Source organism: Cygnus olor, chromosome 8 (genome assembly GCF_009769625.2).
Source record: "Cygnus olor isolate bCygOlo1 chromosome 8, bCygOlo1.pri.v2, whole genome shotgun sequence".
NCBI classification, from domain to species: Eukaryota; Metazoa; Chordata; class Aves; order Anseriformes; family Anatidae; genus Cygnus; species Cygnus olor.
The window spans coordinates 24,589,422-24,614,542 of NC_049176.1; the positions used below are offsets into that span (position 1 = coordinate 24,589,422).

General features: G+C 47.3%; 1 protein-coding gene across 2 annotated transcripts; it reads left to right on the forward strand.

The window, feature by feature from the left end:
- Positions 1 to 25,121, forward strand: SLC5A9 (solute carrier family 5 member 9). 2 transcript variants are annotated; one of them, XM_040565823.1, is made up of 15 exons: positions 1 to 183; positions 3,199 to 3,396; positions 4,170 to 4,241; positions 6,594 to 6,698; positions 8,557 to 8,721; positions 11,040 to 11,145; positions 11,379 to 11,459; positions 12,226 to 12,431; positions 13,237 to 13,372; positions 14,287 to 14,394; positions 14,577 to 14,727; positions 15,923 to 16,091; positions 16,634 to 16,849; positions 22,217 to 22,364; positions 24,108 to 25,121. In XM_040565823.1, exons 1-15 carry the CDS (start codon positions 145 to 147, stop codon positions 24,314 to 24,316), a joined length of 2,109 nt encoding a protein of 702 aa, XP_040421757.1. In that variant the 5' UTR covers positions 1 to 144; the 3' UTR covers positions 24,317 to 25,121. The 2 variants fall into 2 exon arrangements, with proteins under 2 accessions (XP_040421757.1, XP_040421758.1); XM_040565824.1 differs by lacking the exon at positions 1 to 183 and adding an exon at positions 790 to 1,372.

Below are 25,121 nucleotides of genomic sequence, written 5' to 3' on the forward strand. Positions count from 1 at the left end.
GCTGCACTCTTTGAAATGCCACTTATAATTTCCAGTCCCTGAAGGGCTCATTCTCAGCTGCTGTGACATGAGTCAGGGAACAGACTCCACAAGAGGACACTAAACGTCCTGTCACTTTTGCTGCAAGGAGAGCAGAGCACATTAATGGAGCCGCATTGCTGTGCTCCAGGAGGGTTCCGGCAGGTGGGTTGCAGCTCTGAGATACTGCTTAAACAGCTGGGTGTGGGAGATTGCTGCTCCTCTGCGGTCTGTCCTGCTCCTCTGCTGAACGTTGCTGGTGCTGGGGGAGGCTGTGTCTGGAGGGCTTAGCGGTAATGGGACCAGCTCTGGCCAAGGAGATGGGGCACATGAGGTAGCCCCAGCCCCACCATCTGAGCTGCAGAAGCTGCCTCCTGCGCCCCTCAGCTGCAAGCCATGCTCCCATGTGAGAGGCTGAACGAGGAAGAAGTTCTGGAGAGAGAAGGAAAGGTGTTTCGGGAGGAGGAGGAGATGGAGGTGGAGGTCTGTATCTCCCACCTCTTCTCAGCCCTGTGTGCCCATTACCCCTGTGAGTAGAGCCGACACCTCCACCAGAGCCTGTTCATGCTGTGGGTGACACCCGGCAGGACCTTGTCCCCTGCGCTCACCAGCCCACCCCTGCCCTCCATTCCCAGCTCTTCTGCAGCCACTACCAACAAGGACGAAATAAGTCATCCCGTCCCTCAGCTCTGGGGAAGCAAAATTAGGCTTTGCCTACATGACCGAGAGGCTCTGAGCTGCTCTGCCTGCTGGGGAGGGCGCTCCGCAGTTAATCAGAGCGCTCAAGGTGCATTGCCATGTCCCCTGCGGATAAGTGGGAGCAAACGAATTTGCCTCCCCCAGAATCAATAGAGACCTGCCTGCTTGCACCTGCCAGACTTCTGCTGCTGTAATAGCTTTCACTCCAACGACTGCTTGTTTGTTCGTCACCGTGTTGAATTTTTATTGTTTCCTGGGCACCTGAATTCCTCCTCCACCCCATCCATTCCCAGGGCAAGGAGCGCCACATCTCCCGGGGGTGAATGCCTGCCAATGTTGACTTAAGAGCGTAGTGAGCAGGAGATAAGCGCTGCCCTGCTGACGGGGCCGCCGGATCCGTGCACCTAGCACCGTGCACCCGCTCCTCACCCGGGGTTCCTGCAGCGGGGCCAGGAGCCAGGCGAACGTCACATAGCGCCGGGATGCGTCATCCCCTCGGCCGGGGCAGGGACAGGGATGGGTGTCCCGGGGGGCGTGGAGGGGCACACCTCCACGGCTGGCCCCACGGAGCAGTGAATGAGCAGCCTGAGCAGGACAAGGAGGACCACAGGACTGCCCTGAAGAGGAGAAAGGCACAGCCACAGACGGGCTCAAGGTACGGTCCGTATTGGAGATGCAGTCCTACCCTGCTGCACCAGCAAGGGGTCAGCCCTTATGGCTTGGGACGGTAATCTGCGAAATAACACTTGGCAGGGTCCTTCAGGCAGAAGTCAATGTCATGCTTGTTGGTTCAACAGCCTTGTGGTACCTTGGCGCTGCCAGGAATGGCTTACTAGGTGTACTTTTCAGGGTGCCAGCTTTCAAGTGCTTGCATGTGTTAGTCGGTGCTGGTTCAGAGCCTTGGGAAGGTGGGGTGAAAGGGGTTGGGTTGGGTGAGGACTTTGGGTTGGGTTCCCCACAGAGAGCAGGATTTCTGGTTTGGGAAGACTGGAGATACTGGCTTTCTTTGCTTCTTGGGCAGGAATTTGATGAATTTCAAGATTAAGAGACTGTCTTTTTTTGCTTTTGGGTGCTGTGATGTTGAGAGGGAAGTGTGTGGGTGAGTGTAAATCAGCTCTGTGCGCAGAGAACTGCCTGTTTGCACCAGGGGATTTAGGCTTCCAGATATTTAATTTCTGGTAACCTTCCTTCAGCTTGTTGAAACATTTCAGTCTTGAAAAGCCTCTTGTGGATAATGAGACTATGGGGAGGCACCGCTCCCAGAGAGCTTCAGACTCAGGAGCGGGGGTGGACAGGGGCCTTCCGTTAGCAGTGCAATTAATTAGCAAGTAGGTAGCTAGCATTTGCAAGGAAACACTGGGAGAGAGGGGGATAAAACAAAATGAGAGTGGGTTTGATGCCTTTCTCGCAACCAAGAGCAAATGAAGCTTGCATAAGTTTAAAATGTCCCACTTGATATTTCTTGGGGAGGAGGGAGCTATGGACAGCAGAGAAAATGGCGGGGTGGTGGAAGATGGTTCTGCTTTGAGGTCTGGGGACTGCCAGGAGAAGGCTTGTGCCAGCTCCAGCTCCACAGCAGCTTTGCAACCCCAGAAGGAGCCTTGGGCAGCCCCTCCAGAGCTGTCCCAAGGGAGCAGGGGCGCAGCGTGACCCACACCCTGCTCCCTGGCTCGGAGGGCTGGCGGTGCCCAGGAGAGCGGGGCTGGTGCAGGAGGCAGATTTTCCACCATGTCCCAGAGCAGGCTGGTGTCTTCAGAGCTGATGGCTCCCGTTCCAATCAGCGGATGTGAGATAGCTGCAGGCAGGGGCAGGCGGGACCTTTGCAGCCACGTCTGAGCATGGCAGAGAGAGATGGGGGAGCAGCTTCCACACCCCACAGTCTGCCAGGCTTGGGGGATTGCTCCTGCAGGGATGCATCCATCTGCCTGTCTCCAGCACTTGGGTTTTGACCATCAACTCGAGCACCCACAGGGACCTTCATGGCCTCCTCCCAGTGCTTCTAAGCAGGGTCCCAGAGCAGAGGGAGGTGGAGGCACAGGTTCTGCCCACCCTGAGCGTCACAGGGTGAAGAGCAAGACATCCCACGGGGCTGGGGAATGGCCCCGCTGTGCCAGGCAGCCAGCGGGACAGGGAGGAGAGTCTGGTGGCTCACAGCTTGTCACTGCGTGAGGCACAGCCTCCTCCTACCTGTCTGTGTCCCAAGACAGCTGCTGCTCCTGCTGCCGTTGCAGCTTTCCTGGAGTCACACAGGGGACCTGGCAGCGACTCTGCTTGTCACGCAAGCAGCTTAACTCTTTTGCTGCTGCCAAAGAGCCTGCCGAGAAGGCTCAGCTGTCTCCTCTCCTGCACTTCCCCCTGTTGCTATCCATGCAGTGAACGCACAGCTTAACGTGTGCTCCCTGCCTGCTGACCACCCGTCGGGCCTCTCTGCAGCACGGGGCTCCCCACTCACACCTTCTCCACCTTGTTAATTATTACAAGGGAAGCGATGAAGGCGAACATGCGCCAAAGTCCAGTGTGAAAGAGAAAATCGGCAGTTCTCTCGCAGCCATGAGCGAGCCCACCCCGGCCACCACGGAGCTGCCCGCGCTGCCGGGGGAGATGAAGGCAGTCTTTGGGGTGGCAGACATCATCGTGGTGGTCTTTTACTTCGTCTTTGTCCTCGCTGTCGGGATATGGGTGAGTCCCTGAGGTGACTGGGGTTAGGTCTGCAAGCATTTGACCCTCCCCACTCCCCTGCTGGGTACAAAGGTGTCTGCCTGCAAAAGGCATCCCCTGCACACACCGTTAGCCCAGGCCCTGCTGAGCAGGTCGGGGAGGCGATATCTGTGAGTTCCCATCCCCACAGGGGGACAGCTCTGGGGGTTGTCCTGAGGATAGTGTCTGCCTCCCATGCTGCAAAGTAGTCATGGGCAGGAGACCAGGGCAAGAGGAAAGCCGGGGCTGGGGGTGGGAAGACTGAAATGGGATGTTAAAAAACTTTGGAAAAGTTGTTATCAATTATTTGTTCATGTTGCTTTGTGTAGGCCTCTTTTATAGAGATCTACAGCGTTTTTCTCCTTCCTAATGTGTACATTCGTGGAGAAGACATTAAATAAGTACTAGTGGCTTCTTTCCAAACCTAGACTACCAGAAGCCTGCATGAAATGGGGCAGAAGCACACAAGTAAAGGGCTGCTGGAAACCCTGAATCCACAGCCGTGGGTGGAAGCAAGGCAGCAGGAGCTGCAGCAGGGCCTTGCTAGTCATCCTGCTATGCAGCTGCATGTCATGCCCAAATGTACCCCTTGACAGCACCCCGTGGGGTACAGTTTGTCTCCTGCTTCTCACCCTTGGGCCATGCTTTCCCTCTGATTGCTGACAGGATGTTTCAAGGCTGCTGGGATGAGCGTTGGGTTTGACCTGAGGGTGGGTAAATGGAGGAAAAGCTTTTCCTTTCTCCTGTGTTTCCAGTCGTCTATACGGGCAAGCCGGGGAACCATTGGAGGTTATTTCCTTGCTGGACGATCCATGACATGGTGGCCTGTAAGTGAAATGCATCCCTCTGTTTTTCATGGTTTGAAAGTAATTCTCTATTTAAGGAGGACAGGCCTTGTGTGGGGATCCCGTCCATACACTTTCTGTGTGCCTGAGACAAAGAGAATCCACCAGAAATCATCCCAGGAGGCTTTGCCAGTGAGCTGCAACATAGAGCTACCAGACCAAAAAGATAGTTCAGCATCTTCAGTTGTTTCTCATCTTTAAACTTCTCTGCTAAAGTAAGCAATAAAAATGTCCATGCTGGTGAATGTGGAGAAGCTCTGACTACCTAGTTGCATTTTGACCCCAACTCACCAAAGGTACCATTGTCCCCAAAGCCAAGACAGCATTAGGTAATCTAGGAATGTGCTTTCCAGTAAAAAAGCGTTTAGAGACAAGAAAAAATAATCCCAAAGCCCAAGACTTTCTGAGCCCTTGCTATTTAGAGTAAAGTCGAGATTATTGACAAACGATGTAAAGGATATAAACTTCAAACCACTAAAGTATAAATCTTCACTATGAAGAAAAAAAATCTATTGAAGGCATCTTTTCTTGGGAGTGAAAGGTACATATAAAGATAATTTAAAGTTTGAAAGGAATAAAAATGCCACAGGAATAAATATCCTTCTCAGCCAATGCCAAAATCCAGCACTATATATCTTTCTAGTGAGTCATGAGTAGCAGAATGCACTTCTCAACCAAAACACTGTTCCCCCCCCCTTTTTTTTTTCCTTTGCATGTGTATTGCCCATAAATTCACTATGCTAAATTTTCAACCTCTTCCATCAGAGACACATCTGTGTCTCTCAAATATGTTATTTCTTAAACATTCTTTATACTTTTGCTCAGCCACGTGACATTTAAAGAAAATGCACAGCTTGATGCTTTTCTCTAATTAGGAGGGGAATAATTAAAAGATAGTAAAATGGAGTATTTTTCACCCAACAATATTCTTTTTTTGTTTTTAATTCTTATTTCTTTTTGCTCCAGCCACAGGTGGCCACAGAATCCTCTGGGTACAGATTGGCTCTTGGCTCTTCTGATTTACAGTCCTAGGTCCATAGCAACCTCTAATAATGTTCACTTTTTATGTTGTTTGTCCAGGTAGAGAGCCAACTCTGCAGCACTTCTTGCAGACTCAGCTCCTCGTGGCCTTCACCTTGAGTGCACGACTGGTTTACATGTACTTTTTCTTTTTACAGGGGTGACAGATTTCTTTTGTGTTAGCCTCAAATAAACCTTGATGTTACGTTGCTGCTCCTGTACAATATATCATCTTCTGTATTTTTGTGTCTGATATAGATATCAGGAAAACAGATTACATTTCTTGAGAACACCACTCCCTACCTAAGTTGCAAGCTCATGTTGCAGCAGCCAGCTCTCTAATCAGGAGTTTTCTTCGACAGACACGAAGGCAGAGCTGTTGGCAGGATTCAGTGTGGGTGTTCATGTCATATTAATGTTTTACCTTGCTCGGAGGTGAGAAGCAGATCAAATTCCATCGGTCTTTGTTTCAAGTTTAGCAGTGCTAAGAGAAAAGCTCCTCACAGGAGACATAGCTGAAAGCAAACTTTCTCTGGAGAGAAAAGGGCTCGACTTGTACTTTAGGTAACATCTCCTTTGACCCTGAGAGGGATTTGGCATTGGCATACAGAAGGGAGGTGAGGCTTTGTGCCAAATGAAAGTAGTAATATAGTCTTTGCCCTGTTTAAATTGCCTTGGAGCTTGCATTCTTCCAATTAGGGTCTCAATGAGCCATGGTAGGGACAGCATCGAAGTTAACCTGAAGAATTAGTATTTTCCAGACTACCGCAAGGCTGAATATCTTTGAACCTATGTGTACACGACAAACACAAAGGGCTGCAAATTGCCAACATTGTCCATGCTACCGTTCAGGAACATCCTGTGTTAGGAGGAGCTTCAAGAGGGTGGTCATGTTGCCGTGGCCTTGTAAACCACCATGTGCTTGTTCAGTGTAGGACTTAAAAGAGGCTGGGATGTCTGCAAGCTGTGGAGAGGTAAAGCCCAAAGGGTCAGCAAGGTTGCACATTGCTGGCTGTGTACCAAAGGAATTGAGAAATCCATCAAATTTCGTAGACACTGAGGTATCTGTGGCTGCCACCAGGCTTCCCTCACCCACCCGTTTCCCCTAGAGCAGATGTTTATCTCAGGAGAACCCTTGCCAAAGCGAACCCTGATTCTGGGGGAGGAAAACTCAACTCTCCAGTAACACCCAGCCACCTACCTGCAAGGAGATGACATCCTGGGGAAAGGGAGCACCTGGAGGAAGTGCTTGGGCTAATAGAGGAGTTCCTCAGGGTGACTTTCTGTGTTATGTGCCTGTGCTGTGTGTTTCAGATTGGAGCATCTCTGATGTCCAGCAACGTGGGCAGTGGCTTACTCATTGGCCTGGCGGGCACTGGAGCAGCTGGGGGCCTTGCCGTTGGGGGCTTTGAGTGGAATGTAAGAGCCTGTTATGTTGTCAATTAAAACATCACTGTTTACAAAGGGATTGCAGGTTCATCTCCAAAACCTGATGCTAACACTATCGGCAACTCCAGGTTCTCACACCTCAGGAGAGAAGCCTCCAGAAACTGAGACAGCCTAAGAAACATGAAATCTTTATTTTAGTTTTAAGTGGAATCCACTTAGATGCTCTTTGACCTTCCTGGAAGCATATGGCCATATTTTTAAGCTTTAGTTGCCATTCATCAAGATTAAAAGATAATGGATGCTGAAAATGTAGTTGGATAATCACAGGATTCTGGGAACAGGAACTTTGAAACAAACAAACAACAACAACAAAAAAAAAACAGCATGTGCTCCTAAATTCAATGCAAAACCATGAGAATTGGCAACACTGCATTCACCTGTCAGCTGCCAAAATGTGACGTCTCTGGGGGTGAACATCTGGGTGCGAAGGCAAGTCTCATTCTGTCCTATTGAAATGCCCTGGAAAATTGCCACTGACACCATACAGAGCATGAAAACCAGGCCCTTTGTGTGTGATGCTAATGAAATTTCTCAGCTGCAGTGATGAGGAGTGAGATTAGTGCCAGCTTCACAATAAACATCACTCACCTAACTCTAAATCTCTTGTCTGTATCAGCAGAGCCTGGTAATAGTGCCGGATACTTGCCAAGCACAGGCAGGGCCCAGCCCACCAAAGGCTCTTTCCTGGGATATCTATTCACTGCAGCTATTTTTTTTTTAAACCCTTAAGATCACCTTCAAGTCCTTTGTGAAGAAACCTGAGCCTGCTTTCAGGCTGGTGCATGTAAGACATATCACTGTATTTTAAGTAAATCTATTCAAGTAATTTTCGAAGCCCATGAAGACAAGATTGTATGTCAGGGCAAATCTAGCTTCATGAGTTTAGATTCATTTCTTTCAGATTGGAAAGGGACCTTAGGATATGCCATTATTCTCTCCCTTCGGCAAGGGACATCACTCAGCTGCGGGGATCATATGGGCATCTTTTACCTAAGCCAATCTCTGCCACTGCAGGAGCCACGGCTGTTCTCTTCAGTCACGCTCAACCTCTGTCCCCAGGGCTCAGTTTCATTTCTGATGACTTAAATAACCAATCAAAGTAAAATCTGGACTAATGGAGGGTACTTGGAAGAAAGGTAATGTCCAGAACATCCAGGAAGTGAGGTCTGGTAACCCAGTGGCTTTTATTTATGTTCTGGATCTCCTCTCTGGGCTTTTGCTGGGTTTCGGAAAGGAAATACACGATGCCTTTACAACTTTCAGAAGACTCTTCACCTGTGGCAAAACAACTGAACTGCCCCTTTATCTACCCACAACAGAAGCAGATCTGCTTCGGCCTGAAAGGAGAACATCCCGGCAGAGTCTTGCTGTTGCTTATTTTTATGCTCTGCAGGGAGGCCGCTGCCTCAGCCTCATCACTTGCTAATCAAGCAACAAACAGATGCTCCAATCCTTCTCTGAATCACTTAACTATTCACTGCCACAGAGTCAGTGATTTCAAAGGCTACCAAATACAACACCATCTTTAGAGACCCAGAGCAACAGAATACACCATCTTGCCCCAAAGATCCAGATAAGGAATAGATATGCCACCTGTGACAAAGAAGCATGGGGTGTAAGAGGAAAACCTCAAAAGCTTTTAAATATATTGTGATAATTCCTTCATTTGTCATCTCATCTTCTGAGTAGGGACAAAAAATCCGAGTGCTTCCCAAATACATTGCATGGCACCACACACTCCTTTCTTAAGTTGTCCACTGAAAGAGAAGATAAGAATCATGTTCCTGTGTTCAATCATGTGCCTTTATTTTCTCTGTCTCTTTATCAGGCTACCTGGGCACTTCTGGCTCTCGGCTGGATCTTTGTGCCTGTTTACATTGCAGCTGGAGTGGTCACCATGCCTGAGTACCTGCAGAAGAGATTTGGAGGGCAGAGGATACAAATCTACATGTCTGTACTGTCCCTCATTCTCTATATATTCACCAAGATATCCGTATGTATCCAATTGAACACAACCTTTGTGGCTAGGACAGGGGTAGGGCATCCTGGCACAATAGAGGGATAGCTCAGATGTCCTTCAAAGGACCAGCTCAGCTACCAGAAACAGTATCAGTGTGTTTTGTGCTGCTTTGCTCAAGTAAATACCTGCCTCTGCATTGATCATGGAGATGTACCTTGAGAGAGAGAGTACTCATTAAGGAGCAATGCACAGGGAAAACTTTACAGGGATATAGCAGCTAATTACTAGATGGTGTAAGTACCACAACCTGCCTTTTTCCTTCCATCAAGTCAAACCTTTGGTAATTTACACAGGGGAACTGCAGCATTACCCCATCTGAGCATCTGGCTGGTTACACCCTGTAGATATGAAATCCTCTTAAATGATCATAAATCTGCATAGTCCTAGTGATTAGTTTTCTGTTGTTCTTGTTGAGTTTTCAGCATTAGGAATGTTATTCCTCTGTCTCTCTCTGTCACTTGTGCTGTATAAGGAGGGTATGGCAAAAGGGGTAGGTTCTAGTTTAAGACAAAACAAAGTATCCTTTCTGGATTGCTTGCAGTGTTTTACCTTGTAGGTAGTTAAAATGCAAGGTAAGCTGTTGGGTATTTCATTTCATTTAAATGCCATTAATGAAGAGGTAGAACATATGCTCAGAGATTTGATAAGAACTACCTGTGCCCTTGGAGGGAGAGGACTGTATTTCAAAGCCCATTACAGGGACTGAAAATTTTTGGTTTGGCCAGTTTTGACTAGACTCTGTTGAAGTATTTAGATGTCAAATTGCCTTAGAAGATGTTGAATGAAGATGAGGCACCCATGTGCTGTTTGCAGCCGGCCTCAGTGTCCTTCCCCCAGGCTTATTAATTCTCAGTTCCTGGGAAGTGCACTGGAAGATAGCTCAGGGCTGGGTGCATGGGATAGATTTCCTCCTCTAACGGCCAACTGTCAGTCGTGTGGCTTGCCCCTTGCTGCCACCACTGCCCCCAGGAGCTTTGCTGTCTGCGGTTGGAGCATTTTCCAGGACGAGGTCTAGGAAAGAGATGTTTAGAGCAGAACTGGACAAATGGAAAGTCTCTCCTACAATAGCACAACAGTGTGCACAGCTACACACTCAATGCACATGGTGGAAAAAGACCAATATTTCAAAATGACCTTCAGCAGAGCAGTATTTGCCAATGCCTTTCAGGGCAGGACCCTGGCCCCAGTCATTGCTGTTTCATCTCAGTGGTTTCTCCTCCGTGCAGCTAATTCACACGTGGCTGACGGATGTGGCTGGCGCAGTTTATGGGCATGACAGGTGCTTTCTATTAAGCAGTGCCTTTGTTTGTAGAGAGCTCATTTAGCGGCTGGCTGGACAGCCGGCAGTTGGTTACAAGAAGGATTTTTCTTCCTGTGCATTTTGCCCAGGTGTAAGTTAGCAGCTAGGTCATTGCAGAGTCCTCCCTGTTTGCAAAGAAGAGCAGAGATCTCAATAAACGGTGCTGTCAAAGGACTGAACCTGTGTAGCTACAGAGCTGGTTGCATTTCCTGCTGGGAAGTCAAACACGAGAAGACACGCTGGCTCCTGTAGTGCCTTGGTAGTGGTTGTCCCATCTCGGGGTCGCAGAGATCAGGAGCAGCACTGGATGCTTGCTTATTTGGGGCACAGCAAAGAGAAATCTTGTCCCATCCCCTTTGTCTTGCTTTGCAAATGTCTTTGCCTGTACCTCACCCCATACCAGGTGTACAGGTGTTCTTCAGATTGATTTCCCAATACATACACATCTCCCATATCACCTTCCGCATCTGAATGATGCTATCTGTATAATTCTGGGTTTCACTCAGTTTCTGGTTTCACTCACTCAGGCAGAAGGTCTAAACAAAACAAAGGTGGTAGGGGCTGCTGTATTTCTAAGGAGGTCCTCAGCAGGTATAACCTGTTTTACTGGAGTCATTTTAATGCTGAACAACATAAGTAGAAAAGCAGGTTGCTGACCTTTTCAGATAAATAAAACATGGTGCAAGATAGTAGTGACACTTTAGAGGTCTTTCAAGCTGAGAGTGACTCCTGGCCACCAGGACACGGTGATGGGCAGAACCTGGTCTGTGCTATTTCCCCCTTTTCCTTCTGTGGATACATGGGTACAGGTTTGATGTCCCCACGACATGGGATACTGCTCACCATGGGTGGCTTCACTGTCAGTGAAGCTTGTCAATGCTTTCAGCTGCAAAGGGCTGCAGACTGCTCTATGAGATTGCACTTGCACAAAGCACAGCTAACATCAGACTAACATCAGACTTATTATTATTAATAATAATTTATTTTCCAGACAGACATCTTTTCTGGAGCATTGTTCATCCAAATCTCTTTGGGCTGGAACCTCTACTTGTCCACTGTGGTCTTGCTAGTGGTGACTGCCATCTACACTATAGCTGGTAAATAACAGATTTTAAAATAAACACTATAAACTACGGGCAAGCCTCTTAGCATGTTCCTCCTGGGAGGCCTTGTGTCAGCTATGGGGTCCTGGGGTCCAGCTCAGTGCCAGCTTCTCCCAGTGGATCTGTTCTGAAATCACAGGGCTGGGGCCAAGGAAAGCCTTTTCCCAGGTGGAATACCTGTTTCTATGTATGCGGGGACACTGTTTTCTCACTGTTTTTCCTAACAGGTGGTTTAACAGCTGTGATATACACAGACGCGCTGCAGACCCTGATCATGATACTGGGAGCTTTGGTCCTCATGTTCATAGGTAAGGGGAATCTGCAGTGGCATCATACACTAGTTTAATGATCCCAAGGTCGTTAGACCTTATCGGGGTACGTCACCTCACCCTTTCAGGTATAGTGCAGAAATGAATTTCGATCACTCACAGAAGTGGTGCTGGCACAACTCTCATTCACCAACAAGCCAGACTTGCTTTGTCCTTTGCACTAACTGTATGGCAGTGAGGTCCTGGATAAGTTCATCTTGCCGGTTGGAGTTTACCTGGAGCTGTCAACAAGCTTGCAAAATTGCATCCCAAGGGACAAACTCAGCTCTCACTATGCTCATGTAAATTCAGAGTAACTCTGCTGACTTTCCTTGTTGACTTTGTGAATTAGTGTGGATTCACCTGGGTGTAACTGAGAATTATAAAAAAAAATAACAAGGAACTGACCATCATTGGTCTTTGCTTTGAGCCTTCTTGGCAAACAGAAATACAGATATATCCTGTTTAATTGCATAACTTCCTGCTCCAGTTCTCGGAAGGTGTATGGGCAAAGGCTAGATGCTGAGCACATTGTGAGGATTCGGGTGACAGAGGTTTTCCTGCATTAAGCCTCTTCCAGGATGTGCTGTTCAAACCACAAGGACTCTGGGCAAAATCCAACTTACTTCTGTACACACTTTGACTTCCAAAAGTGAGGGTGGAATGAAAAGAAAGGAGATGAGAGGAAGATAGGTGAAAAGAAAAGCAATCATCAGACTCAGATAAGGAAATAAATAACATTAAATCATTGGTATTTTCTTTTCAGGATTTGAAAAAGTTGGCTGGTACGAAGGACTGAAGGAGAAATACAGCACAGCGATTCCAAAGGTCATAGTCCCAAACACGACCTGTCACCTCCCACGTGCGGATGCCTTCCATTTGTTCAGGGACCCAGTCACAGGTGACATTCCTTGGCCTGGACTTATATTTGGCCTCTCCGTGCTGGCTCTTTGGTGCTGGTGCACTGATCAGGTAAAGAAAACCTTTCCCTCTCAGGCACCCCATTGCAATGTTCTTTCCAGCCCACTCCTCACTTTGTAGATCTGTGAGCTGAAACATGACTGTGTCTTGCTGTGCAGGAGTTACTGCCTCTGTTACTGGACTAGACCTGATTAGTTCTCTCCTTCCACCTTTTCAGCAAGCTGCTACTTTTGTGCACTTCTTAGGGTGGGTGAGCAGATTATTGTCATCTGTCTTTATCCTGCTGTGGGCTGGTGAGTACTGGGGGTCTGCATGCAGTTTGTGCAATGAGGATACAAAAACAGGGAGCTGGAGCTGGTTCTGCAGTGACCTTGTGCAGACCTCCGGACAAGCTGCTCATATTCCAGTGGGTCTCAGGTTTCTTATCCCTATCCAAGTTACAACAGGGAGAACTGTATTTGTTTCTTAAGAAACTGTGCTTTTGTGGTTCAAGGTGGGATAACCACCAAAACCCACCACTGAACTTTTACCAAAACAACCCCGTCTGCTTCATTCCTTGTCTCTTGCTGCTGTATAACTGCTGTCTCCAGTCCTCAAGGTGGCTTCACTTCAGTCAAGGGCGAAATGATTCCTCTAAAGGAAATTTCCATGCTGCCATAGCCTGTGCACTGAGCTCTGAGCAGTGGCAGCAGGCTGCAGTCAACTGAGATGGGAAAGTTGCCATTGGCATGCAAAACACTCTGGGATCCTGTTGCATGAAAGTCATCCATGAGAACAAGAAGAGGAGAGAGGATGGATCCTGCTCTCTCCGCAGTGCTCCAGCTTTACTTCCCGCTCCCTTTCTGACCAATTGCAGGTGATAGTCCAGAGGTCTCTCTCTGCCAAGAACCTCTCCCATGCCAAAGGTGGATCGGTGCTGGGAGGATATTTGAAAATCTTCCCTATGTTTTTCATCGTCATGCCAGGGATGATCAGCAGAGCTCTTTACCCAGGTAAGCCTTCCCATATTCCTCACCATAGGGCTTTACACCTTTTATGAGCACTAATCCCACACAGGTCCTTCAGCACTTTTACACCTCAGAAACTCCGCTGTCTCGCAGGCATACTGCATATATTCCTGTTGTGCACAGATGTTCCCATGCCCTTCTTCCACCTCCAGTGCTCCCACAGCAGAAGAAATTACTGGGGATATCCTTATGGGGCAGATTGTGCCACTGGCAGCATAGAGCTCCATGCTGTGGGCATTACATGTATCTATCTAGAGGAAGTCGATGAGATGAAATATATGAAGCACTGAGGTTGTCCTTCAGGTCCTGTGGATTACTTCCATTGTATATTTGGCGAGAGTCTTGGCAATCTCCCACACAGAGTCATGCAGTTCCCAGTGGATTATGTGAAACAGCCCTCCTTTGTGGAAGAACAAGAGTTCCCTTCATGTTTTCTCCCAAGGAAATCTCATTGCTCATTCCTCCAGAGCATGCCACTTCCTGGGGAGAACATCCTGGTTAGCAGGACTTCTCCTGGAGGAAAGTGCCTCATGTGCCTCTCTCCCAGACTTCATCAAATAGGAGTAAGTCAGCCTGCAGCATCATTGGTAACCCAGCTGACAGGCTCATGGAAGCTCTGCAGTTCCCACAAATGACAAGTCATCAAGGACTACAATTATGTAACATCCAGGAGACTTATGTCAGTACCCTGAACAAAATTGCAATATATCATCTCAAAGTTTCACCTTTATTTTAGGACATAAAGTGTTCTTCAGCTCCACTTGCTCTAGCTGCATTCCAACTTCACCTCTGAATTTATATTTACCTACACAGGGCATCAGGGTTTGTTCCCTTGAGTTATGTGTCCTGTGGCTCAACAGCATTTACATGACTTCTTGTTATTTTCCTGTATTCTACAGATGAAGTGGGCTGCGTGGACCCCGACATCTGTAGAAGGGTCTGTGGAGCAGCAGTGGGTTGTTCCAACATTGCCTACCCCAAACTTGTGATTGAGCTCATGCCTGATGGTGAGAAACCTTTACACTCATGGAGGTGGGCTTGAGCCAAGCTGTATGCAGAATCAAACTGCCCTTATCCATCCTAAAGATAAGGAAATCTTCCTGCAGTTACCAGCCATTGGGAAGATAAAAGAGTGCTGGGAATCCAGAGGGTCTAGTCCTGATTTTTCTTCCATGTTTTCCTCTGCCAGGGCTCCGGGGTTTGATGATTGCCGTGATGATGGCAGCCCTGATGAGTTCCCTCACCTCCATTTTCAATAGCAGCAGCACTCTCTTCGTTATAGACATCTGGCAGCGGATCCGCAAAAAGGCTTCGGAGCAGGAGCTGATGATTGTGGGCAGGTCCTTACATTTCTTTGTGTCTTGTTGCTGTCATTACCTGTTTTGACTTACATTATTCAGTCTGGACCCACTAAGAAAAAAAACTGGTGCCAAAAACATAGAAGAGGAACACAGCATGGGAAAGAGCATTATCTTGTCCAGCTTCACCTCAGATAGATGTAGTCAGAGAGAAACACTGTGCTAAGTAGATCAGTGCCTCTCTCTTCTCTTAACTTAACATAAATACTGCCTTAAATCTATATTTTAGAAAAACCAAAGGTACTCTGGAGTCACCATCACCAGAGGTCTTTAAAAACACGTTATTTTTGCACCAGGCAGGAGCAATACATTGCAGTTGCTCCTTTTCAGGAAAAAGAGCAGCCTTGATGAGCTGGGCCTCCCAGCTCTCTATCTTTGTGATAAGTTACAGTGCCCTTTACGAGCAAGCTTTAGCACTGCATTATATCAGGGGCATATAAAGTTCTCCTCTTGCTAACAGAATTTAAGCTGCATTCCGTATGTTTGTGCTGTGTTTCCCTCTCCAGTCACAAGCTAGCAAGAAGCTTCAAAACTTAATCATGGGACAGGTGAGGGATGTGGGCAATAGCTTGCTCCAATGCTGTGAAGTAGTGAAAGGGAAAATACCTCTTGTTCATCAATATGGGCAAACCTCTATAACATGCAATGCAAGATGAAGGAGGGTTGTGGTATGCACCTGAGATCCCAGAAGCAGTTTTAATAAGCAGAAAATGAGTTGGAATTTGGCAAAGACACCAGACTGAGCATGTTATCTGCTTGGAGAGGTGGCAGAAAAATTGCTAATGATCACAGCTTCCATCTTCCTCTGTCGCATCCAAGAGGAAGTCCTCTGAAGATCATGTCACTCTCTAAGACACATGAAGATGAGGGGCTTGCATTGACCGAGCTCATGGTGGGAGTCACCAGGCCCTTGTGGATCTCTTGTGCATGTTGACTGCAAGTCCCAGTGCAGCTCACTCTGAAATCCATGAAATCAACTCTGGGATTTGACTGAATTGACCTTCTAAAATAGAATGATTTTGTCTTTACTTGTGTACACGTTATTCTTGACAGTGATCTCTGGCTTTATTCTTAGGAAATTCTGAAAGCAATTGTAAGTTTATTTTGCTGCAAAACTTCATTTTCAGGTAGACTCCTCCAACTGTAGAGCTAATACAATTTTATCCTCATCTTCCAGAGTCTTTATACTCATCCTGGTAGTCATCAGTATTCTCTGGATCCCCATCATTCAATCAGCCAACAGTGGCCAGCTCTTCGACTACATTCAATCTATAACCAGCTACCTGGCTCCACCAATCACAGCTCTCTTCATCTTGGCAATCTTCTGCAAGAGGATTAATGAGCCAGTAAGTGGGATGTAAAATACCAATTGATGCACATATTTAATTTGATAAAATAAATAAATAATTTTCCCTTCACTACCTAGTTGTGGAGATTCCTTAGATTCAGAGCCAGTCCAGCTAAAGTGTGACAATTAGAAAGAATTTTCCTGGCATTCATTAGTGGATCTTAGCCCAGTCTCTAGTGCACGTGTGTTTGCTTCCAAGAAGCCACTGCAAGTGGTGCTTCTTGGCAGTCTCATCTGAAATCACAAAAGCCAAAGTTGTTCTACACTTTAGGGAGGATGCCTCGAAGTCTAGTTGGAGGCATTTTGCTAGGAGGAGATTCTTGCATTGTCTGTGCTCAATCTATTCCATGTTCAAGAGCAGAAAGAGAAAAATGAGGATTTTAAACTGAAAACATCCTCCTTTGATGCATGTCAGTGTGAGATTCCATCAGGTCTATCAAAGAGATGAATTAAAAAAAAAAAAAAAAAAAAGGCAGAAAAAGAGCACTTCAACCACGGGTAACATGCAGTGACCTTTTCTTTGTGTCTGCCTTTTCTCAGGGTGCTTTCTGGGGCCTTGTGGTTGGGCTGGCTATTGGACTTGTTCGGATGATCATCGAGTTTATTTATAGCACACCGTCTTGTGGTGAGGAGGACAGAAGACCAGCTGTGCTAAAGGACTTGCACTACCTCTACTTTGCACTCATCCTCTGCATCCTCACTGCCATTGTCATTGTCCTTGTTAGTCTCTGCACCCCCCCAATCCCTGAAGAAAAGGTAAGTGACTTTTCTCAGAAGCCCCGTTTGGTTTCCAAAAATCTCTGAAATCTGTCCTTTTCTTTTCTTTCCACGGCTGAGAAGTGGTGTGTAAAGCATATGCTGCAAAGAAGCACTTGCTCCTCAGCTTTCTATTCCCCAGGTCTCATAGCGTTAATGCTTCCTGAGGCACTGAGTGCTTGAAATTGAGTGCGAGTTTCCATGCTGTGCCTAGAGCTGGGCAGACACCACAGCCCATCATAGCTGGAATAGAAAGAAAAGAAGAAGGGGGAAGGAGAGGAAATCATATTATGGAGCACTGCCGAGGAGGAATTAAATATATCTAATTGTAGCATCTACCCTGTTTCAGCAGAGCCAGCATCAATCTTGCAGGCAAACAAGATTAATATCTTTTGCAACATGGGCATTTAGGAAAATAACATTTTGTCCCAATGTGATCCCAATTACATTTAATAACTTTGAGTCAGGCACAACTTTCTTTTACTTAACACATTAACATGGTGCAGAGTTGGGAGGCTTTATATAATAAAACCTTAAAGCAACTCTTCCCGGTCCCAAGTTTTAAAGCAGCTGTCAATATAACAAAACTGCCATCTACCTCCAAACAAAGGTTGCTGGATAGATTTAAAAGACTTTTTTTTGTTTTTTTGTTTTTTTGTTTTTTCCCCTGTCTGACTGCATGAGGAAATGAGGGTGATGCTGTCACAGCATTTTCTATCTGTTGCTTCCTCATAACTTGTAAAGCATTAACCAGTACCATCAATGTTTGATTGAATGTTAGTGGTGTCAAAGATACCCAGCTCCTAAAGATTACATGAAAGCAGGTGCTCAGATAGAGGAGAGGCAGAGAGAGAGAGAGAGAGAGAGAGGCGGCCTTTGTGTCTGCTTTGAGATAAAGTCTCATCTTTTATTAGCTATCAGAGGATCCACATGGGAGAAAGAAATACTGGCAAGAAGGCACCATTAGTTCTGCAGCTTACGTTGTTCACTACTGCTCAGGGGTGGCCAGATGGTTGCCAGCAATTAATTACTGTGGTTTAATGAGTTTCCACTCATCATCTGACCTGTGATAACTAAACGTGTTCAGTGCTCCCTGCCCACAGCAATAGCAAGATTAGATGCATTAACACAGAACTGGCAAATACCAAACGTCATACCAGCAGTTCAGAAAGTGAAAAAACTGGCCGCAGTGCCAGAAGGCTTTTAGTCTGACCTCCGAGGTATAAAAACAGTTAAAACATGCTCTAAGGAGTGTGTGTGTTGGGGGAGGAGGGATAAGAAAAGTCTTGTAGATGCATGAAAACCTAGAAAAAAATGTAACATATTTACCAAGACTTGAACCAAGTCCTAAGAAGGACTTGCCTGCCTAACCTGACTTTCTAGACAAAAGAAGCTCTGTATATCATAGCTAGCTGGATTTTATGAACCATATTTAATACCATACAGGATGTGATTAGCTACCCTTGGGAAGCTGAAGTAGATGCCAATATTGCTGGGTTGCTGCATGTCTGGCATGAATCTGAGTGGGCAGTGTTAAAACCAGCACCTTTCATTTTCCCTTGGTCAGACTGGCCCAACTTTTGCCCTGGACATGACCACATGAACAGGACTGGACAATTACCTGTAGTGGTGTGCTTTTCCTTGGTGCCCTGCCAAGGTGCTATGGGGATGCTGAGACTGGATACTGAGACTGACTATGAGCTGGTATGTGGTCATGCTGAGATGGTTCAAGGACAGAAAGGTTGAGGGAAGGAAGAACAGGAGGTAGAAGTTAGGATGGACGTGTCAGGCCCCCTGGACCCAAGCTAGCACCTGAATTTTGTGTGGCCATTAGCAACCTCGAGTTGCTGGGTTTTGGCATGCAAGTGAGCAAACTTGTAGTGAAGATATTTTGTGTCACCGTGACGGTGGCTGAGGGGCAGCAGGTATCCTGGCTGGAGCTGCCTGAAGCTCTGGCCCTTCCCAGTCCCAGGTGCTGGACAACTCACTTTGTGAGTCTCAGATACTCACCCATAAACATTGCGTGGGGCTAGTTCTGCCAGCCCTTATCTGTGCAGCACCCTGAGAAGTAATGATGAAAGACACCTTATAAAGGCTAGAAATTACGCCATTTATTTTGTCAAGCGAAAGGAAAAGAAAAACAAGCCACCAAAGGAAAAGCCAAGGAAATATAGTGATAGATCAGATTTCAGCAGATGTAAATCAGCATAGCTCCATCGCCTTCAAAGACCAGGAACAGCTGTTGAGCACAGTTATGCCACTTTACATCAGCTGAAGATCTACACCGGACAACTTTAAATATTGAATCCCAATTCTTTTCAGATAGCAAATGAGCAAAAGGAGAAAAGAGATTTGTATCTGATGTTAGAGTGGTACAGCTAATGTGCCTGGCTTTAAATGAATTACAATCCAAGAACTGCAAGCTGTAGCATTTTCTCCGGCTGTTTTGGACACTCTCCCATCCCTGTGGTGATTGATGCTGTGCTGGAAAACAAGTATGCAAGGAATTTGTTTGGTATGCTCCAGAGTTCATATGTCTTCATTGTAGGTAGTCCATATTGTGTCACGCTGTCCTTGAAAACCCTGCAAAAGAGCTTACAATTAAATTTGAGACTGCGAAGCTGAAACACAACTGTCAGGTGCCAGATGGCATTTTGGAACAGAAGGATTTATTCCAGTTTACAAACAACAGAAGAAAAACTTTGCTGAGTTATTGCAAACTCCCTTGTCCAAGGAGAATTTAAGGGGGGGAAAGGGAGAGAAACAGCCCACAAAAGGAGTGCTATGCTCGCAGGTAATGTCCCCAGGGGTCAGGGTTCGTGCTGACAGGCTGATGGATTGGCAATTCCAGCTGATGTGCTCTGGAGGCGGGGATGTTTTCCCAGTGTGCTGAGGTCTGGATTCAGCATCTCCTTCAGGAGCAGAGCCCAGGAGGAGCACTGAGCCAGCCGTGGCTGGCCTGGCCCCACACCGTGCACTGCTGAGGTGCTGCAGCTGGGCATGCTGGCGCTCCCCCTGCACCCCGTGGTGCCACTGCGAGGAAAACATTTTGTAAATCCCTGCTGAGGAGCTGTAGACAGCCCTGTTGTGGCCTCCACGGCCATGCTGTGCTTCTGGTCTTCTCTGGTGTGCATCCTTCAGGTGATGGCAAAGAGGAGAAAGGGTGACCTTGAGGAATTCAGCTAGCCCAGAGCTGCCCCAGGGGAGGCTGAAGCTGGAGCATGGCTGTTAGGCTTCACCTCTAGGGTGGTGGCTTGCCTTGTTGAACAGATTGGCCACAGGCAAAGCAGCAGCTCTGTGTGGCTCAGTGGTGAAATGTGAGGAGGTTACCTGTGTGTCCATGCTGCTTTCAACTGAGAATTGCTCCCACCTGGCAGAGGCTGAGCCCCAGGGAAACTCCAGCCCCTGCACTGTGTGCTTCACACGCTGTGGTGTGAAGGGACAGTCATTCAGTGACACATGGGAAGAGAAGCGAAAAGAAAAAAAGTTTCTCAAATGCTTTAGTACCCTGAAACTTTGCTACGTTCCAGTGACATTTCCTAAGTGATTAAAAAAGAAAGAAAAAAGAAAAGAATCCTTGAGAAAGATGAGGATCATCAAATCAAAGCAATTTAGCACATCGTGACAAGAAAGATTAGCCCTGCCCAATGCTCATCTTGGTTGAAAATGATTTAAATAAAGCTATAAATCTTCTGGAAATTATGCAACATTTTATGTCAACTGGAAACTGCTGCCTACGTTTCTGTGTGTAAAATTCAAAAATTAAACTCACGTTATTTTGTAAGTGACCCGTTGGAGACATTCATCTCCACATAGGCAGAGCAGAGAGGCAGTCGCTCATCGGGCAAACGCACGACTTTGCCTGGCCTGTCATCAGCAGCACAGCTCCGCTGCCCTGGTCCCATCCTGTGGGAGGGCAGGCTGTGAACCTTGTGTGGGTTTGATGAGTGCAGTCCTTGCTGTTTGCCTTGGTCACAGCATGCAGAAGTTAGGAAGTGCCACCAAGCTGCTCAGCGTGCCACGGTCAGCCAAACAAGCAGCAGCCGCAGCTTGAATTTAAAGCCCTGAGACCCTGGGATGGTTAACCCACAGCTGGCAAAAGGACCGCTGTGGGGTTTGTAGGATGAACCCCCTCCTTGGGTGCTTCTTGTGGCCAAGTGAGGAGAAGATGTTCAGACCTGCCCCAGGACACGAGCTGCAGACATCCTAGTTTTGTAAAGCAGAGGAGATTGCAGCCACAAAAGCCCTTCCAGAACGGATCATCCTACATGGCTTGTCATTAAAAGGACAATGCAGGGCACAGTAATGTCTTGTATTAGACGAATAAAGAAAACTGGAGTTAAACATAAATAAAAACACCAACACAACAAATGAAAAAAAAAAGAGAGAGAGGGAAGAGACGTTTGTACAGACAAGTCTTACAGTGTGTGCCCATTCCTTTCTTCTTGTAACTACACCTGTTGGTCTGATGCATGGTGTTGCCCTCCCTGCAAACTGTGACCTGTTTATCACCACCATGGCTCTGTCCCTCTGTGCTGCTGCAGTCACAGGGCAGAGACAAAATACTGCTGCTCATCCTACCAAGAGCCCTGAGGTAAGCTCCTTTGGAAGGGCAGGCTTCTGCTTTGATGTGAGCTTGTCTCAACTATGGGGTTTAATGTTCATGTTGGATTTTCTCCAGTCTCTCCCCACGTCCCACAGAGCCACTTAAATATCAGTGTCCCCACGGCCATATAGCTGCATGCTAACACCCAGCTGATCTTCCTGTGGTGAGGGTGAGCGGAGGGTACAATTGCTGTCTGTAGTTGGCCATATCCAGAGAGGGCTATCTTAGCTTCATTTTTATTCCTTCTCTCTCTTTCTTTTCCCCCTTTTAATTGACTTTGTTGCCCCTTCCCTGTTGGAGGGCTGCTGTTCTGGACACAGATCTTCATCATTATTTCATGTCAGTAAGCTGAGCAAAAAGGAGTCTGCTTCCGCAGTGTCTACTAAAAGGTTTCTGGTAGAGACAGGGATGGAACTGATTAAGCAGAATGACAACAACAAAACAAAACAAAACAAAACAACAACAAAAAACAGATGGATCGAATCTAGATTAACTCAAAATTTTTTTTCAGCTTTTCAGCTCCAACTGGATGATACCAGGTTTTTAATTTTTTTTTTTTAAATTTATTTATTTTTCATTTTCCCCAGTGTGTGGGCATCTGCACAAAAGGAAGATGAGGGAAATGCAGGGGAAAAAAACATCACTCTAGAACTGCTCTCCCAGCACCATCTTGGACCTGTCTCCCCAAAGAGGGCCATGACTTACATGCCAGTTTGGGACGGGAAGGCCATAACCTGCGTGTTCTCCATCCCTCTTTGCAGCTCGCTTGCCTGACGTGGTGGACAAGGCACAAAAAATCACCTGACATTGACCTGAGAAATTACAAGAGTGAATCAGCACAGATGAACTCAGCCAACGGAGAGGGTGACCTGCTCGAAAGCGCAGATTTGGGCAACAAGGAGGAGGCAGGTAGGGTGCCTGACTGTGGACAAGCACATTCACGTGCATGTGAGTGCATAGCCAGGATCTCCCACATGGGCCCTCCAAAACTCATGGGAGGTCTCCTGTTGTAGTCACTGGAGTCAGTGACTTGTACTTATGGGGATACCGGTTATAGAGATGTGACGAATGAGAGTATGGCTGTTGGTCTTCCCAACATACCTGCTAGCATTAACTTTCATGTCACAATCCTCTGAATGACTCAAAAGAGCTACTGTTCTTGAAAAGCAAGAAAACCCACCATTCAGTACAATGTTTTTCCTCCTCCTCCCAATCAAGTCATTTATCCATGTGAACTGCCCAGGTGCAGTCCTGCCCAGGCTGCAGTGTTATTTTGGCACTTCAGGCGTGGACACCTAATGGCAGGATGGACTCCTCAGATGGGGGGTCAACAGCCACCTACAACAGCCCCGTGGGGGTGGAGGTCTGTGCTGCTGGGACCCTGCTCCCTGGCCCATTGGCGCTGGGGCTCTGTGCCATGACACTGCAGCTATTTCTCTATCTCACCAAGATGCATTTGAGGAGATCTGTATTGATCCTGCAAGCATAACCAAAGCAGTAGCTAGTGGTAGCACTCCCATGGCAGGCTCTGTAATCTCAGCATCAGCACATACAGAGGGTGTCCCTTCCTGTCCCCATCACTGCCAGGAGACAAAGCCCTTGTGCATGTGCTAGAGATGCCTTCTCCTTGCCCCTGTGTGGTCTGTGCTGGCCAAACTCACTCAGCAATGCTGTAACATACTGCATCAAAATGGCATTATGGTCCAAAGAGTAGCAGGAAATGCTACGTATGCAAGTTCTGTTCAGAGTGGATAGAGGTTTATCGTGCAACTCCATTAAAAAAAAAATAATCCAGCTTTCTGGTTTTGAGCTTAACCTTCCACAGTTACAGAGCAGAAGAACTTAGAAGAAAGGCACATACACAAGATTTTGCTACTCCCTCCTTTTGTTGGTCATGCCAAAGGACACTGGTACCAATTACAGCCAAGCTAAACAAAAGTGAACAAATAAAAGAAATCTCCTCATTTTTTTCCCCATTAGAGTAAGTTTGGGTTTCAGTCGAATGCAGCTGTTCATCATTATTTATTACTTTTTATCAATTCCTAGTTCACTTAACTAGCTCATATTTTTATAAACAAATGTCTTTGTAATTTGGTGATTAGTAATGATGGGAAAGGAAATACAGAACAAAGGATCTGACAGTTTAATGAGTTTTTTTTCCTTAGGTAACACCTTTTTTTTTTTTTTTTTTCAAGGCCTTATATCATTCTACCCTTCAGAAAGAAAACAAAAAGAAAAAGGTTATATTTGGAAAGAACAGCCAGAGCAATATACACAGCACAGGACTGACAATTAAAACACATACTTCATCTGGCCTGTCACGTGTAATAAACAAGCCAGGAGATCTCTAAATGGACCATCATGCTGTCAGGAATATGTGAAAGTGGAAGGAAGCTGGGTTGGGGAGGAAGGGGAAAAGCTCTGTTAATTAACTAATGAACAACTGGTGTTGCTATCAACCTGCGGAAATCAGGCTGTGCTGTACATGGTAGAGCTTGCTCCTTCCCCTTCCCTCCCCTTCCCATCGCCATCTTCTGTCCCACCTGAGGTGCCCCCCAACCCCCCTGCAGGCTGGCTGGCACACCTCTGATCAGGCAGGTGAGGGAGGGCCATGTCCCAGCTCGGCGCTAACATTTTGTCCATCTCTTGCAGCACCCAGGCCTCCCTGCTGGAAAATGCTGTACCTGTGGTTCTGTGGCCTGTCCCCCGGCCCTGCGCGCACCCTGTCCCAGGAGGAGAAGGCCGCCTTGGAGCGGAGACTCACCAGCATCGAAGAAAAGCCCCTGTGGAGGACTGTTTGCAACGTTAACGCTGTTCTCCTGCTGACCATTAATGTCTTTCTGTGGGGATATTTCGGCTGAGGTGGGGTCAGGCAGCAGCACATGGCTTTGGTTTCTCTCAGGGCTTTTCAACTTCATGTCCAAGCTGGAGGCGTCAGGTGAAAGAGGTTCTGGTAATGGTCCCTGTGGTGCTGGTGTGCCTGGGGCGGCCTGTCCCCGGAGGCCCTGCTTGCTGGAAATGCCTGCAGGGCTTGGTTGGTCCACGACTAAGACAAGGTGCAACTGAGACTCACAACCAGTCGCATGCAGGACGTGTGGGTCAAGCCGGGAGGCCTGGGGTCGGCTTTAAAAGGTGAAGAGCAGAGTCCAGCAGAGGGCAAGGGCTCTGGAAAACCTGGCTGTGGTGCTCGCTGCCCTCCTGTGACCTGACTTTGCCTCGCTGCTCGCAGGGGAAGGACTCCTGGTTTACACTGGTGTGGGGATGGAGAGTGAAGCACTACCGCAGCTTTCTGTATGGCGGAATTGAGACAGGGTTAGCGTGGAGCGCTGGGCTAGCTCAGCAGCAACAACCCAGGCTCCTGCAGCCCCCCAGGACCTGTGCTGGATCCCCCCCAGCTGGCACTGGCAGCAGGGACAGGGCCCCCCGCCAACCCCCCGGCCTTCCTGCTTGCAGCACGAGCCTGTTTACTCACTGCACCAATCCTGCCCTTTAACAGCATTACAGCAATAAAAGTGCCTCAGTAACAAAGCCAATTTTGACTGTGGGTTATTGTGGTTATATATCCTTGCACTGATGCACAAAGGTCTCCTTGGGACCACGGTGTCCGGGCTGTGGTGGGGAAAATGAATACACCTTCTTGTGCCGGGTCACCTCTGATCCGGGCCC